The sequence below is a fragment of the Triticum aestivum genome, chromosome 7A, assembly GCF_018294505.1.
Source record: "Triticum aestivum cultivar Chinese Spring chromosome 7A, IWGSC CS RefSeq v2.1, whole genome shotgun sequence".
NCBI lineage: Eukaryota > Viridiplantae > Streptophyta > Magnoliopsida > Poales > Poaceae > Triticum > Triticum aestivum.
The window spans coordinates 433,866,922-433,882,864 of record NC_057812.1 but is presented as its reverse complement, the minus strand read 5'-3'; the positions used below and the strand labels follow the sequence as shown (position 1 = coordinate 433,882,864).

At 46.7% G+C, this 15,943-nt stretch overlaps 1 protein-coding gene across 1 annotated transcript; it reads right to left on the bottom strand.

Moving 5' to 3' along the window:
- Positions 1-6,102: 6,102 nt before the first annotated feature.
- LOC123150887 (chaperone protein dnaJ 10) lies at positions 6,103-8,555 on the bottom strand. The gene is made up of 10 exons (XM_044570700.1): positions 8,300-8,555; positions 8,151-8,210; positions 7,956-8,038; positions 7,704-7,860; positions 7,487-7,616; positions 7,239-7,397; positions 6,978-7,159; positions 6,805-6,885; positions 6,559-6,684; positions 6,103-6,470 (listed from the first exon to the last, which is right to left on the bottom strand). Exons 1-10 carry the CDS (start codon positions 8,384-8,386, stop codon positions 6,396-6,398), a joined length of 1,140 nt encoding a protein of 379 aa, XP_044426635.1. The 5' UTR covers positions 8,387-8,555; the 3' UTR covers positions 6,103-6,395.
- Between the last annotated feature and the right edge of the window lie 7,388 nt (positions 8,556-15,943).

Here is a 15,943-nt window from a genome sequence, read left to right as displayed (position 1 = left end):
TGATCTTTTGCTAGCCAAAAATTCGTACTAAGTAGAGATACTACTTGTGCATCCAAAAACCCTTAAACCTAGTATCTTGCCATGAGTGTCCATCATACGTACCTATGGATTGAATAAGATCCTCCAAGTAAGTTTTGATCGGTGCATAAAGTAATAAAAAATGCTCCTAAATATGTTTGATCTTTTATTGTAAGGGAAAATAATTGTTGTACAAACTTGTGATGGCAAAGTAATAAAAGTGACGGACTGCATAATGAAGGTTTCTATCATAAGGGGCAATATAACATGACATTTCTTTGCATTAAGAGCTTGGGCAGACAAAAATGAAAAGCGCATGACAACCTCTACTTCCCTCTGCGAAGGGCCTATCTTTTACTTTTCAGTGTTTACTTTTATGCAAGAGTCAATAGTATACATTCTCATTTCAACCTCAATTATTCTCTAGTTAGCAAGCATCATGTGGTGGGGAAAGATCTAGGCACATATGGCCAGTCAAATATATTTGATCATGATTTATTATTGTTGACAATTATCTCAATGATAAATGAGTTGGGAGGCGAAACATTCAACCTCTATCTTTCTCTATGTTCGATGGATGCCATTTGTTCTAAAAATATGTTTTGAGTACTAGCAATCATAGAAGACTATATTATGATTGAGTATGTGGAGCTCTTACTTAGACTTTGTTGAATAAGTTGAATTGCAATTGTTTGGTGACTAAGAATATAGGTTGTTAAGTTTCAAGAGAAGGCATTGTTTGAGTCGTAACATGTGAATTGATTGCAAATTTATCATCATGAGTTTTATGAGAAAGAGTTGTTGTTATGATGCTAGGAAAAGTGATTGAAATTATCATTGATCAAACTTATGCACTTTGCTAGCATTCACACTTCATAAATTATTTCTTTTATCATTTACCTACTCGAGGATGAGTAGGAATTAAGCTTGGGGATGCTGATACGTCTTCGACGTATCTATAATTTATGAAGTATTCATGACATGTTTACAACAAATTTATATTGTGTTGATATGATTTGCATGGAACAAACCCGGACTGACGTTGTTTTCAGCAGAACTACTGTGGTGTTGTTTTTTGTGCAGAAATAAAAGTTCCCCAAATGCAACGAAACTTTTTGACGATTTTTTTGGAACAAAAGAGGCACCAGAAGCTTCATGGGAGGGCCAGAAGAGCCACGAGGTGGCCACAACCCACCAGGGCGCGCCAGCCCCCTCTAGCGCGCCCTGGTGTCTTGTGGGCCCCTTGTGGCCCATCTTCGCGTGAAAATGACGCCCAAAAATCCTATATATTAAAAAAACCAGAAATAACCCTAGATTAGAAGTTCCGTAGCCGCAAGACTCTGTAGCCACGAAAAATCAATCTCGACCCTGTTCCGGCACCCCGCCTGAGGGGGAAATCATCACCGATGGCCATCTTCATCATCCCGGCAGCCACCATGATGAGAGGGAGTAGTCCACCCTTGGGGATGAGGGTTTGTACCAGTAGCTTTGTGTTTAATCTCTCTCTCTCTATCTATCTATCTCTCTCTCTCTCTCGTGTTCTTGATTTGGCACAATCTTGATGTATCGCGAGCTTTGTTAATATAGTTGGATCATATGGTGTTTCTCCCCGTCTATCTTGTTGTGACGAATTGAGTTTTCCCTTTGAGATTTTGTTATTATTAGACTGAATACTTTTATGGATTTGAGAGCACTTGATGTATGTCTTGCTATGAATACCCGTGGTGACAATGGGGTATCATATTGATTCACTTGATATATGTTTTGGCACTCAACTCACAGATTCCCGGGGTGACATTGGGGTAATCTATGCATAGGGATTGATGCATATTATCGTCCTTGTTTCTCTGATAGAAATCTTGGGGCACTCTTTGAGATTCTTTGTGTTATATTGAGTATTATGAATCTGAAATTGTTTGATGCATATCGTATAATTAAGTCACAGATATTCGTGGTGACATTGGAGTATCTAGGTGACATTAGAGTTGGTTGATGTGTATCATATGGTGTTATTTTAGTACGAACTCTTAGGTAGATAAATTGAAAAGGATAACTTAGTGTTATTTTAGTACGAACTCTTGGATAGATCGATCGGAAAAGATAACTTTGAGGTGGTTTCGTACCCTACAAACAATTTCTACTTATTTCTCCGCTAGATAAGAACTTTAGAGTGATTCTTTATCGCACGTTGAGGGATGGTTGTATGATCCAATTGTATTAGCATTGTTGAGAGATTGCACTAGCGAAAATACGGACCCTAGGCCTCATTTTCAAGCATTGCAATACCGTTTGTGCTCAATTTTTTTTACTTGCTACCTTGCTATTTTTTATTGTTCCTATTACAAAAATCAAGAGACTCTTTGTTATTTGGTTGCACGGTTGTTTGAGAGAGACCATCTTCATCCTACGCCTCCCACGGATTGATAAACCTTAAGTCATCCACTTGAGGGAAAATTGCTACTGTCCTACAAAACTCTGCGCTTGGAGGCCCAACACGAGTCTACAAGAATAAAGTTGTGTATTATACATCACAAGGTCGCCCGGGCTGCTCTCACAACCCCACACAGCAAGGGCAGCCATGCAACATCCGATCTCGGTGCATTCACATATCCGGCTCACGCAAACAAAACAACACGACATGAAATGAACGATGCTGACATGTGACCTGGGATCACCCGACGCATGCGGACCAGAGCACGAAGCGCACACACACACATAATGAAAACCCCCACAAAATGTGACCTCGAGCGCGCCCGCAACCCACACGCCATGGACCCCCTAGGACCTTGGCTCGATGAGGAGCACCCATGGCCAATCAGACAGCGGGGAGGGCGCCAGACATGCATCGACGCGAGATGCACGTGGATCGAATGGTGAGAAGGGCACTCGCGAGTGAGGATGCCCCAAGAAGGCGGGTACTCAAACACCCTTTATAGGAGTAACTAGCACATATGCCCATGCGTTGCAACGGGAGAAAAAATAGTATGCATTTAAAGTTAGTGAGAATTATATGTGCAAGCAAAACCATGTGTGCATGTGAATAAGGAACATTTAGCTTCTCAGTTTCGCCGGGTGTGAAGTAACCAATCCGCTATTTTTCATTCATTGATCGAGGGCATTTAACAGCTTTGTTACGTCATCGTACGCCAGAGAAGGCCCATGAATTATTCAATCTACTTTTCCTTTTAATCAAGAAGATTTTAAGGTATAAAGTTTCTGAGTATTGTACGAAACATGAACCATTTTAAAATTCTAAATAGTTTTTTTAAATCATGTACACTTTTAGAAAAACACGAACAAAATTTGAAGCAGGAACATCTTCTGAAATTCACAAACATTTTTTAAAAACACCAAAAATTATTTGAATTTGTGAACATTTTTTAGAACGGGAACATGGGTTGAAAATTCATAACATTTTTCAAAAATGTGTATCTTTTAACATTATTTTGAATTGTGAAAATTTCACTAAAACAAGAATATTTTCCGAATTTGGAGCATTTATTCAATTGCCCTTTTCTTTTTAGAAATCTCAAACAATTTTGAAAAACAATAAAAGTTCTTGAAAAATTTATAAATTCTGAATATTGTACGAAACATGAACCATTTTTTAAATCCTGAAATTTTTTTTAAATTGTGTACACTTTTAGCAAAATGCAAACAAAATTTGAAAAAGGAACATCTTTTAAAATTCACAAACAATTGTTGAAAACACCAACCTTTTTTTAATAAATCATGAACATTATTTGAATTTTTGAATATTTTTGTAGAACGGGAACATGTGTTGAAAATTCATAACATTTTTCAAAAATGTGTATCTTTTAATATTATTTTGAATGGTGAAAGTTTCACTAAAACAAGAATATTTTCCGAATTTGGGGCATTTTTTAAATGCGATTTTCTTTTTAAAATATCAAACAATTTTGAAAAAAATAAAAGTTTTTGAAAAAATAGATAGATATAGATATAGATATATAGATATAGATATAGAAGTATAGATATAGAATAAATATAGATATAGATTTCTTATACTCAAGGTGATGATGCCCCCGTATTATAGGAGGTCTCTAAGTCATCGGCCTGGGCCACCCTTTGACTATTTGCGTCGGATGCATCCTCCTTGGATATAATCGGGTGTTTATGTGATCACCTACCGATGGTGCGTATGGAGTTTGAGGACCGCCGTGACCGTCAGAGAGGTGCATTTCTTCTATTGCTAACATAAATGAAGGAAGAGAAACGAAAGCCTTTGGATTTGGAATAAACGATACGGTGGATTTATGAGCAACAACACTTGTACAGTTATAAGGGCAACCCTGAACGATCCCCTAAAAAATAGTGGATAATCCGAAGAATAAATCCATAATGGAGTATTTTTATTTCACTAATTTTTTGCCGGACCTAACCAATCCTATATATAATGGAGTAGTTTTTTTCATTTTGCATTTCATTTTCGGCCACGGAAACACATTTCTTTGCTTCTTTATTATTTCATTTAACGATATTTTGATACATTGGAGTACATAATTCATCAATTCTTCGCTACGAGAGCAAAACCAAAGAAAACAAAAACCACAATTAGACACTTTAAAAGATATCCAACTTTCATAATTGCTTCTACTAGTTGGCTTAATATCATCTCTACGTTTTCATTGTTGATTCTCTCTATTGGCTACTCGATATTGCACACTTCTTTCTTACTCGATTCCGACAAATTCGAAGTTGCTTCGCATCTAGTCTCATCTCTTGCCTCTATTCTAGCAACCAATGCACAAGTATCTATTAAATTTTGTGCTATCAATGGATCAGTGTAATCTTCTTCCCAATATCAAAACTTGCATCCATCCTACACACAAATTTGAGCAAGCAATGAGCTACCCAAATTGCACCGAATCTGGTGAACAACTGAATCAAAAGAAGCACATACCCAATCTTTTTTGCACTTGCAGAACACCCATTTGAGATGTTCCGGCGCGGCGGAAACTCGGCGCACCACCTGTCGCGGGCAGTCGTCACACTTTATGACCGGCAACGGGGAGCCGACGAGATGCCGGGCTAGCGCCGAACCCGAGCGACGGCCAGGCGTTTCTTTGCCGGCGAACCGCCGACGGGAGATATCTGAACGGCTAAAGGCTGAGTCAATACCTGCATGCGGCGCAGAGGCGTTGTCGGGGCTATATGGTCCTGTATCCGACCAATCCATGGCAAAGGCGCAAACGGTGGTGGGCGGATGCGTCAAATCCGGCGGCGGCATCCTCAGATCTACCGGTTGTGCGCCGGCGACGAGTCGAGAGAGGCACAAATCCAGGCGGTCAAGGACCACGGCAGAGTCTACGGGCATCCGCGGTGGCAGGCGGGGGGTGGGAGAGACGGCCGAGTCAATACCTGCATGCGGCGCAGAGGCGTTGCCGGGGCTGTGTGGTCCTGTATCCGACCAATCCATGGCAAAGGCGCAAACGGTGGTGGGCGGATGCGTCAAATCCGGCGGCGGCAGCCTCAGATCTACCGGTTATGCGCCGGCGACGAGTCGAGAGGCACAAATCCGGGCGGTCAAGGACCGCGGTGGAGTCTACGGGCATCCGTGGTGGTAGGCGGGGGTGGGAGAGACGACGCTGACGTAGATGCAGCGCGGGAGCAGGGCGGGTAGGCAGCGGAGTGGAGGTGATTTTTCTTCTTCCAAGGCCGAGCGAGGCACTAAAAATAGACGCGGCGGAGATGGCTGAGGATGACTATTGGGGATCGGCTAGGTGCCTGTTAGAGGAGTAAAACAGTTTTTTTACTCCCCTAACCGAATATAGGGAATTGGTTAGAGTAGCCCTAACGCAACAGCAGAGGAGCCAAACCCGCGGTGAAGGCTTGTGGTGTTTTTTTTTTTAGAAAAGGAGGATGACCCCCGGCCTCTGCATCTGGGAGATGCATACGGCAGGTTTACCACCGACACATTTGCGTTGGAGGTGTGGTATCATCACAACGTCTACAATGTTAGATTTTGGTGGTACTGTTTCTTTTGCCAGTTTGCGCCATCCAGGCCTTTTGTTTGTATCCCCTTCATGCTAGATCATGAGTCAATAAAAAGGGCCCTTTATCTAAGACAAACAGATTTTGTATTATTATTTCCGGAGAAACACCAAAATAGAACAATTACAGAAAGCACGGCACAATCAGGTATGGTCTATTTCAAAGGCTATGGTCATGCGAGTGAAAAGTGGGTAATCTAAAGCTTTAACTGTTGGATCTGATCACCAGTGCTGAAGCAGCATATAAACATATATCCATACCCTTCAGGTAACTGAAGGATGGTGGTGCATGACCCCAGCTGTTCTGAATCATATATCTGGTATAACTCGGGTATCTTCGAAAGGTTTCGTAGTGTCCCTGCTTCATTTCCGGGGTTCGAAGTCATCGTCAACATCATATGCAGGGTTGCATAAGCATCTAAATAGCCTGCCAATTCCCTGTACAACAACATTTTTGAACTTATCTCACTAAACATATTTGAATGTGCAACGTATACATATGTTTGTATGGTTGTTGAAAAATTGCCTGAGTAAGCGCGGGAGTCCGATATGTCACTGTCTGTGATGCCTCCTCGTCTGAACTTTCATCAGAGCTGCTGTCATCGTCGAGAATGGTTGGCTTTGATGGCCCTGGTAATGCCTCCTTTTCCCTCTATTCTCATTCAAGTTGATCAAAGATGGAATTTATGAAATGAAATATACTTAATTCAGGTTTGTTTATTTACACATGTAGCACAGGAATTATCGGAAAGAAAACGTGAAACAAATGTACCTGAAATATTTTTCCGAGATTTCTCAAGGCCATTGCACGGGCCTTGAGATCCTCTTTCTTGACATTATTTTCATGCAGCACCTGTGAAGAAGTCAAAAACTTGTCAAATCATATTGTTGTACTACTAGTAACAGATTAATATGGGAGTATTTCAGTAAGGAAGACGCACATACCATTTCACAGACATGTAGGAGCGTGACTTCAATATCCACAACGTTGAGCTTCCAAATTGAACTCATCATCAGGTCCTTGTTCATTCTCATCTGCATGTCGACGTCCTTCTCGGTGGCAGCGCCGCCGTCCTTGGCGCTCTGCCGGCACGCCTCCTCTTGCAGCTGCAGCAGCTGCAGAGCTCCTGCATTGTTCTTTTCGCCCCTTAATCAGTCGGCAACTTCAACCATCACAGCCATGGCAACAATTGGGGAAGTTTTCACCTTTGGCTGCCGTGATCTGTGATCTCCAGAGGTGGCCCTTGTTCCTCACCCACTCGGTCAGGAATGGAACTCCCAGGTACATGGCCTTCTTGCCGAGCTCCTTGGCGGCTTGTCGGGAGTAAACGTATCCGATGGTGCGACGAATGTCCAGTGCGTATGCTGTGAGCAGCAAAGCATTTCACAAAGATTCAGATGAAACCCATCAAGAGAAGAACACAACTGTAGTTTGTATGGATCATCATACTGACAAGTGCTGGAAAGCCTTTTCGCCTCAGATTCGGCACGATGAGCGAATCCTTCCGTGTCACCACTCACATACTGCGAGAGGAATTTATTGAGGAATCTAGCTAGCTTCTCTTCTCGTTCCCTTTGTACACCCTTCATCAGAGCAGTGTTTTTCAGAGTGGGATACAAAATGGTTTGGGCAAAACAGTGGGCGTCTACCACAGATACGTATGTGCCTACCTTGAGCCTGTCCTGGAGCTTCTCGGCGCTGCCGTTGTCGCCGCTGGCCATCTCTGAGGAAGCCATGGTTGCCATTGCAAGATGCCCAATGTAGTCCTCGAACAGCTCGCTCCCGAACAGGAGGGTGAAGACCAGAGCACCATCTAGAATGTTGTCCCTGAAAAGCAGAAAAATGTTGTCAGAGTGAAGCTTGAATTGCTGCTTCCGAGCTGTGTTTCATCTGGGGTTGGATCAACTGGGGCAGGCAGACACCTGGATATGCTGGTCTTGCCATAGCCGTCGTAGGCCTTTCTCTGCAAAGGGTCACTCAGGACCTGGTAGGCCTCTCCAAGAGCCTACATATATAGCACCATAACAACAAGAAGCTCAACACCCACCCACTAAAGAAATCAAAGCAACCGATCCTGCTACAATATCGAGTTGAGTCGAGCCAGACGTAGCAAGAACCTGAAACTTGTCGGACGCCTGCGGATCGTCGGGGTTTTTGTCAGGATGCACCTGCCTCGCCTGAAGACAAGACAGGAAACAAAACCTCCAAATCAGCAAGCTAGCGGAAAGCGACAACAATGCGCTAGGCAGGCAGGTAAAAGGGGGACCTTGATGTAGTAGGCCTTGCGGATCTCGTCGTCCGAGGCGGCGGGGCTGACGCCGAGCGCGTCGTAGTACTCGGTCTCCTTCGCCATGGCGGCCGCCGCTCCCTGTCAAAGAAGAACTCTCCCGGAACGGAACAGGAAACCACCAGAGCAGAGGATGGAAGTGGTGGTCTGGTGGAGGAAGAAGAGTAAAGGAGAGCCGCATCATCACCATTCATTGCGCAACGAGGTGGGGAGCCACCCTCCACAGGCCACCGGGCCATCTTTATCTTTCCAGTGACGCACAGCGCGGCGCGGCCGGGGGGAGCATTAAACAAATCGCCGGGCGGCAGTGGTGGTGGAATGGAACGTGGCATAGCATTTTTATTTCTTGAGATGTCCTTCTTTCTCCGGGGAGCACCGGATCAAGAGTTCATTCTACTCTTATTCATGCGTCGTTGCTTGACCAGAACTTATTTGCAAACCAATGATATACACCAATTGAAGCTGTGCGCAAGGAATAATAATAAGGGCATCGCTCCAGCATCTGTCCGTAAATGAAGGACCAGTCCGCAAACGCTGATGCGAGAACCAGCCATCTAATGCAGTTTTATCTATGCCTGCCAGTAAATGACATTTTGAAATTCAAGTAAAGTCCGGGCATTCATCTGCTCCCCGCCCGCCATTCGCATCCGGACAAGCCGAGGCGAAGAAAACTCCGAGAAGAGCAGCGGCGCCGCGTTTACGTCGGTGATGTAAGGCACTTGCACTACGATGTTGTCGTGGACTTCCTACCAAGCTGCTTGGCAGCGTACAAGTACTGAGCCTTGTAATGCTTCAGCCATGGCGGCGTATGTACGGTGGGCGACACTATCGGGGCACCGCGGCACGAGCCCCGACCTCCATCTCGTTCGCGACCAGCACGCCCACCGCCACGTCCGCCACCAGCATGCCCTCCACCGGTCTTTTGCTTCTTGAGCTTCTCCTTCTTTGTGGCCTTCACTTTGACACGACAATTTTGCCGCATCGCCGAGTTGATCTTCAGGCCTAACATGATGCTCGGATCCTCCTGCACCTCCACCACCTCCAACTCCGGCAGGCTATGCTCCGGTTCCAAGCGTCGATGTGAGAGGGAAGGTAGGATAAAAGGATGTGAATTGGGTGGAGAGCGGCGAGATGGAAGAAGAGTGGGGGGTTTTGCTGCGAAAACAGGGTGGGCAGCTATAAAAGTGCGGGCTCCGCCTTCCTTTTGGGTGGAACAGAGTTAGAAGGAAAAGCAGCATGGCCGACATGAGTGATGGGCATGGAAGAACCGTCGCCCACGGTAATGCGAGCAGCAGTGTGAACAGGGTGAGCGATAAGAAGGTTACCGGGGTTGGCGGTCATGTAAGTCGTGGCTCCGGTGTCCATGTACCAGTCGCCACCGCGGGTGTACTGCTGTGGCGTGGGGGCGGTGTGGAGGGCCGCTAGCAGCGCGGGGTCCCATGGTGCCGGCGGGAGGGCCGGGGCCGACGGCAGAGGCTGTGGCGGCGGCGCCACGAGCCCACCGGCCGGAGGCAGCCCATAGGCCGCCGAGGGGCCGTAGAGCGGCGCCGGCGGATACGCCTGAGGGGCCGCGTACAGAGCCTGATGAGGGGCCGGGCGGGCGCCAAAAACACCGGGGACGGGGGCGCGCGGTATGGGCATGAAGTATGCGTGAACAACCCCCGTCCAGGGGTTCTGGCCGGCCTGCCAAGGCGCCGGCGGGAGCGGGTGCTGCGGCTGGCGCGGCGCCCCGCCATGGGCAGCTGGCGGCGGCTGCTGCTGCTTGCGGCCACCTCGGCCGCGACGCCCGCCCCGGCGCTGCTCCTACTCGACGGGGGGCGGCGGAGGGGCCTGCGGCGGCGCGGGATATGGGAACCCGGGCGGCGGATGCACGTGGAGGGGCCCCTGAGCGGGCCGCGGCGGGGGAGCCGGAGCGGTGGGCGGCGCACCGCCGCGGGTTCCGGCGGTGAGAGCCGTATGGGTAGCCCGGGCGCGCGACATCCGCATCCTCTTCTCCTCCAGCTTCAGGTACGCGACGATCTTGGGGAAGGTCGGGTTGGTGATGAGAGGGATGTTGGAGGCGGCGTTCCCGAAGTCTTCGTTTAGGCCGGCGATGAGAGTGTTGAGGAGGAGCTCGTCGGAGACCTTCTCGCCGAGGTCACGGAGCTCGTCGACAAGCTTCTTGAGGAGCATGCAATAATCGTCGACCGATGAGTCAAGCTGCTGGCACCCAAAAAACTCGCCGTGCAAGAAAACCTTGCGTTGGAGCGCGTTGTCGGTGAAGAGACGGTTGAGCTTAGTCCAAACGGCGTGAGCGTCATCATCGGCGGAGATCACCGTGTGGAAGAGGTCCTTCGAGATGGTGGTGTAGAACCAGCGGATAAGAGTGGCATCAATGGACGTCCACTCCTCATCGTCCTCCATGAAGCAGGAGTCCACGGAGCCATCAATGTGATCCCGGAGATTGTACTCACGGAACACAAGGGAGAAGTGTTGGAGAACGTTGCAGAAAACAAAAAATTTCCTACTCGTTTCACCAAGATCATCTAGGAGTTCATCTAGCAACGAGTGATTAGATGCATCTACATACCTTTGTAGATCGCGAGCGGAAGCGTTCAAAAGAACGGTGATGATGTAGTCGTACTCGACGTGATCCAAATCACCGATGACCAGCGCCGAACGGACGGCACCTCCGCGTTCAACACACGTACGGAACAGCCACGTCTCCTCCTTCTTGATCCAGCAAGGGAGGGAGGAGAGGTTGAAGGAGATGGCACCAGCAGCAGCACGACGGCGTGGTGTTGATGGAGCTGCAGTACTCCGGCAGAACTTCGCTAAGCACTATGGAGGTGGAGGAGGTGTTGGGGAGGGAGAAGGAGGCAACCAAAGGCCAAGGCGTTCAGGTATGAAGTCCCTCCTCTCCCCCCACTATATATAGGAGGGCCAAGGGGGGGTGGCCGGCCCTAGGAGATCCAATCTCCTAGGGGGTGCGGCGGCCAAGGGGGGTTTCCCTCCCCCCCAAGGCACCTAGGAGGTGCCTTCCCCTCCTAGGACTCTTTTCCCCTCAAACCCTAGGCGCATGGGCCTATGTGGGGCTGGTGCCCTTGGCCCATGTAGGCCAAGGCGCACCCCCTACAGCCCATGTGCCCCCCGGGACAGGTGGACCCACCCGGTGGACCCCCGGGACCCTTCCGGTGGTGCCGGTACAATACCGATAACCCCGAAACTTGTCCCGATGCCCGAAACAGGACTTCCCATATATAAATCTTTACCTCCGGACCATTCCGGAACTCCTCATGACGTCCGAGATCTCATCCGGGACTCCGAACAACATTCGGGTTACTGCATATACATATCCCTACAACCCTAGCGTAACTGAACCTTAAGTGTGTAGACCCTACGGGTTCGGGAGACAAGCAGACATGACCGAGACGACTCTCCGGTCAATAACCAACAGCGGGATCTGGATACCCATGTTGGCTCCCACATGCTCCACGACGATCTCATCGGATGAACCACGATGTCGAGGATTCTATCAACCCCGTACGCTATTCCCTTTGTATATCGATATGTTACTTGCCCGAGATTCGATCGTCGGTATCCCAATACCTCGTTCAATCTCGTTACCGGCAAGTCACTTTACTCGTACCGTAATGCATGATCCCGTGACCAGACACTTGGTCACTCTGAGCTCATTATGATGATGCATTACCGAGTGGGTCCAGTGATACCTCTCCGTCATACGGAGTGACAAATCCCAGTCTTGATCCATGTCACCCAACAGACACTTTCGGAGATACCCGTAATCTGCCTTTATAGTCACCCAGTTACGTTGTGACGTTTGGCATACCCAAAGCACTCCTACGGTATTCGGGAGTTACACGATCTCATGGTCTAAGGAAAAGATACTTGACATTGGAAAACTCTAGCAAACGAACTATACGATCTTGTGCTATGTTTAGGATTGGGTCTTGTCCATCACATCATTCTCCTAATGATGTGATCTCGTTATCAATGACATCCAGTATCCATAGTCAGGAAACCATGACTATCTGTTGATCAACGAGCTAGTCAACTAGAGGCTCACTAGGGACATGTTGATGTCTGTTATTCACACATGTATTACGATTTCCGGATAACACAATTATAGCATGAATAAAGACAATTATCATGAACAAGGAAATATAATAATAATGCTTTTATTATTGCCTCTAGGGCATATTTCCAACAGTCTCCCACTTGCACTAGAGTCAATAATCTAGTTACATTGTGATGAATCGAACACCCATGGAATTCTGGTGTTGATCATGTTTTGCTCTAGGGAGAGGTTTAGTAAACGGATCTGCTACATTCAGGTCCGTATGTACTTTACAAATCTCTATGTCTCCATCTTGAACATTTTCACGAATGGAGTTGAAGCGACGCTTGATGTGCCTTGTCTTCTTGTGAAACCTGGGCTCCTTGGCAAGTGCAATAGCTCCAGTGTTGTCACAGAAGAGCTTGATCGGCCCCGACGCATTGGGTATGACTCCTAGGTCGGTGATGAACTCCTTCACCCATATTGCTTCATGTGCTGCCTCCGATGCTGCCATGTACTCCGCTTCACATGTAGATCCCGCCACGACGCTTTGCTTGCAACTACACCAGCTTACTGCCCCACCATTCAAAATATACACGTATCCGGTTTGTGACTTAGAGTCATCCAGATCTGTGTCGAAGCTAGCGTCGACGTAACCCTTTACGACGAGCTCTTCGTCACCTCCATAAACGAGAAACATTTCCTTAGTCCTTTTCAGGTACTTCAGGATATTCTTGACCGCTGTCCAGTGTTCCTTGCCGGGATTACTTTGGTACCTTCCTACCAAACTTACGGCAAGGTTTACATCAGGTCTGGTACACAGCATGGCATACATAATAGAACCTATGGCTGAGGCATAGGGGATGACGCTCATCTCTTCTATATCTTCTGCCGTGGTCGGACATTGAGCTGAGCTCAATTTCATACCTTGCAACACAGGCAAGAACCCCTTCTTGGATTGATCCATATTGAACTTCTTCAATATCTTATCAAGGTATGTGCTTTGTGAAAGACCTATGAGGCGTCTCGATCTATCTCTATAGATTTTGATGCCTAATATATAAGCAGCTTCTCCAAGGTCCTTCATTGAAAAACTTTTATTCAAGTAGGCCTTGATGTTGTCCAAGAGTTCTATATCATTTCCCATCAAAAGTATGTCATCTACATATAATATGAGAAATGCTACAGAGCTCCCACTCACTTTCTTGTAAACGCAGGCTTCTCCATAAGTCTGTGTAAACCCAAATGCTTTGATCATCTCATCAAAGCGAATGTTCCAACTCCGAGATGCTTGCACCAGCCCATAAATCGAGCGTTGGAGCTTGCACACTTTGTCAGCATTCTTAGGATCGACAAAACCTTCCGGCTGCATCATATACAATTCTTCCTTAAGGAAACCATTAAGGAATGCCGTTTTGACGTCCATTTGCCATATTTCGTAATCATAGAATGCGGCAATTGCTAACATGATTCGGACGGACTTCAGCTTCGCTACCGGTGAGAAAGTCTCATCGTAGTCAACCCCTTGAACTTGTCGATAACCCTTAGCGACAAGCCGAGCTTTATAGATGGTCACATTACCATCCGCGTCTGTCTTCCTCTTAAAGATCCATTTATTTTCTATGGCTCGCCGCTCAACGGGCAAGTCAGTCAAAGTCCATACTTTGTTTTCATACATGGATCCTATCTCGGATTTCATGGCTTCCAGCCATTTGTCGGAATCCGGGCCCGCCATCGCTTCTTCATAGTTCGAAGGTTCACTATTGTCTAACAGCATGATTTCCAAGACAGGGTTGCCGTACCACTCTGGTGCGGATCGTGTCCTTGTGGACCTTCGAATTTCAGTAGGGGCTTGATCAGAAGTATCTTGATCATTTTCATTAACTTCCTCTCCAATCGGTGCAGGCACCTCAGGAACATTTTCTTGAGTTGCGCCATTTTCTGGTTCAAGAGGTAATACTTCATCAAGCTCTACTTTCCTCCCACTTACTTCTTTCGAGAGAAACTCTTTCTCCAGAAAGGACCCATTCTTGGCAACAAAGATCTTCCCTTCGGATCTGAGGTAGAAGGTGTACCCAATAGTTTCTTTTGGGTATCCTATGAAGACGCATTTTTCCGACTTGGGTTCGAGCTTTTCAGGTTGAAGTTTCTTGACATAAGCATCGCATCCCCAAACTTTTAGAAACGACAGCTTAGGTTTCTTCCCAAACCATAATTCATACGGTGTCGTCTCAACGGATTTCGACGGAGCCCTATTTAAAGTGAATGCGGCAGTCTCTAAAGCATAGCCCCAAAAAGAAAGCGGTAAATCGATAAGAGACATCATAGATCGCACCATATCTAACAGAGTGCGATTACAACGTTCGGACACACCATTACGCTGAGGTGTTCCAGGCGGCGTGAGTTGTGAAACTATTCCACATTTTCTTAAGTGTGCCCCAAACTCGTGACTCAAGTATTCTCCTCCACGATCTGATCATAGAAACTTGATTTTCCTGTCACATTGATTTTCAACGTCACTCTGAAATTCCTTGAACTTTTCAAAGGTTTCAGACTTGTGTTTCATTAAGTAGATATACCCATACCTACTTAAATCATCAGTGAGAGTGAGAACATAACGATAGCCACCGCGAGCCTCAACACTCATCGGACCGCACACATCAGTATGTATGATTTCCAATAAGTCGGTTGCTCGCTCCATTGTTCCTGAGAACAGAGTCTTGGTCATTTTACCCATAAGGCATGGTTCGCACGTGTCAAATGATTCATAATCAAGAGACTCTAAAAGTCCATCAGCATGGAGCTTCTTCATGCGTTTGACACCTATGTGACCAAGGCGGCAGTGCCACAAGTATGTGGGACTATCATTATCAACCTTACTTCTTTTGGTACTCACATTATGAACATGTGTAGCATCACGTTCGAGATTCATAAAGAATAAACCATTCACCATAGGAGCATGACCATAAAACATATCTCTCATAAAAATGGAACAACCATTATTCTCAGATTTAAAAGAGTAGCCATCTCGAATTAAACGAGATCCCGATACAATGTTCATGCTCAAAGCTGGCACTAAATAACAATTATTAAGGTTTAAAACTAATCCCGAAGGGAGATGCAGAGGTAGAGTGCCGACGGCGATCACATTGACCTTGGAACCATTCCCGACGCGCATCGTCACCTCGTCCTTTGCCAGTTTCCGCTTATTCCGCAGCCCCTGCTTTGAGTTACAAATGTGAGCAACTGCACCGGTATCAAATACCCAGGAGCCACTACGGGCACTAGTAAGGTACACATCAATTACATGTATATCACATATACCTTTCGTTTTGCCGGCCTTCTTATCCGCTAAGTACTTAGGGCAGTTCCGCTTCCAGTGACCGCTTCCCTTGCAATAAAAGCACTCAGTCTCGGGCTTGGGTCCATTCTTTGGCTTCTTCCCGGCAGCTTGCTTGCCGGGCGCGGCAACCTCCTTGCCGTCCTTCTTGAAGTTCTTTTTACCCTTGTCTTTCTTGAACTTAGTGGTTTTATTGACCATCAACACTTGATGTTCCTTCCTGACT

Bases quoted from the DNA above. Each gene is read 5' to 3' on its own strand.
- LOC123150887 (XM_044570700.1), bottom strand. From the start codon at position 8,386: ATGGCGAAGGAGACCGAGTACTACGACGCGCTCGGCGTCAGCCCCGCC. The intron at 7,861-7,955 runs GTGTCTGCCTGC...TCTGCTTTTCAG, and splicing joins GGCAAGACCAGCATATCCAG to GGACAACATTCTAGATGGTG. The intron at 6,886-6,977 runs GTATGTGCGTCT...ACTTCTTCACAG, and splicing joins TCCTACATGTCTGTGAAATG to GTGCTGCATGAAAATAATGT.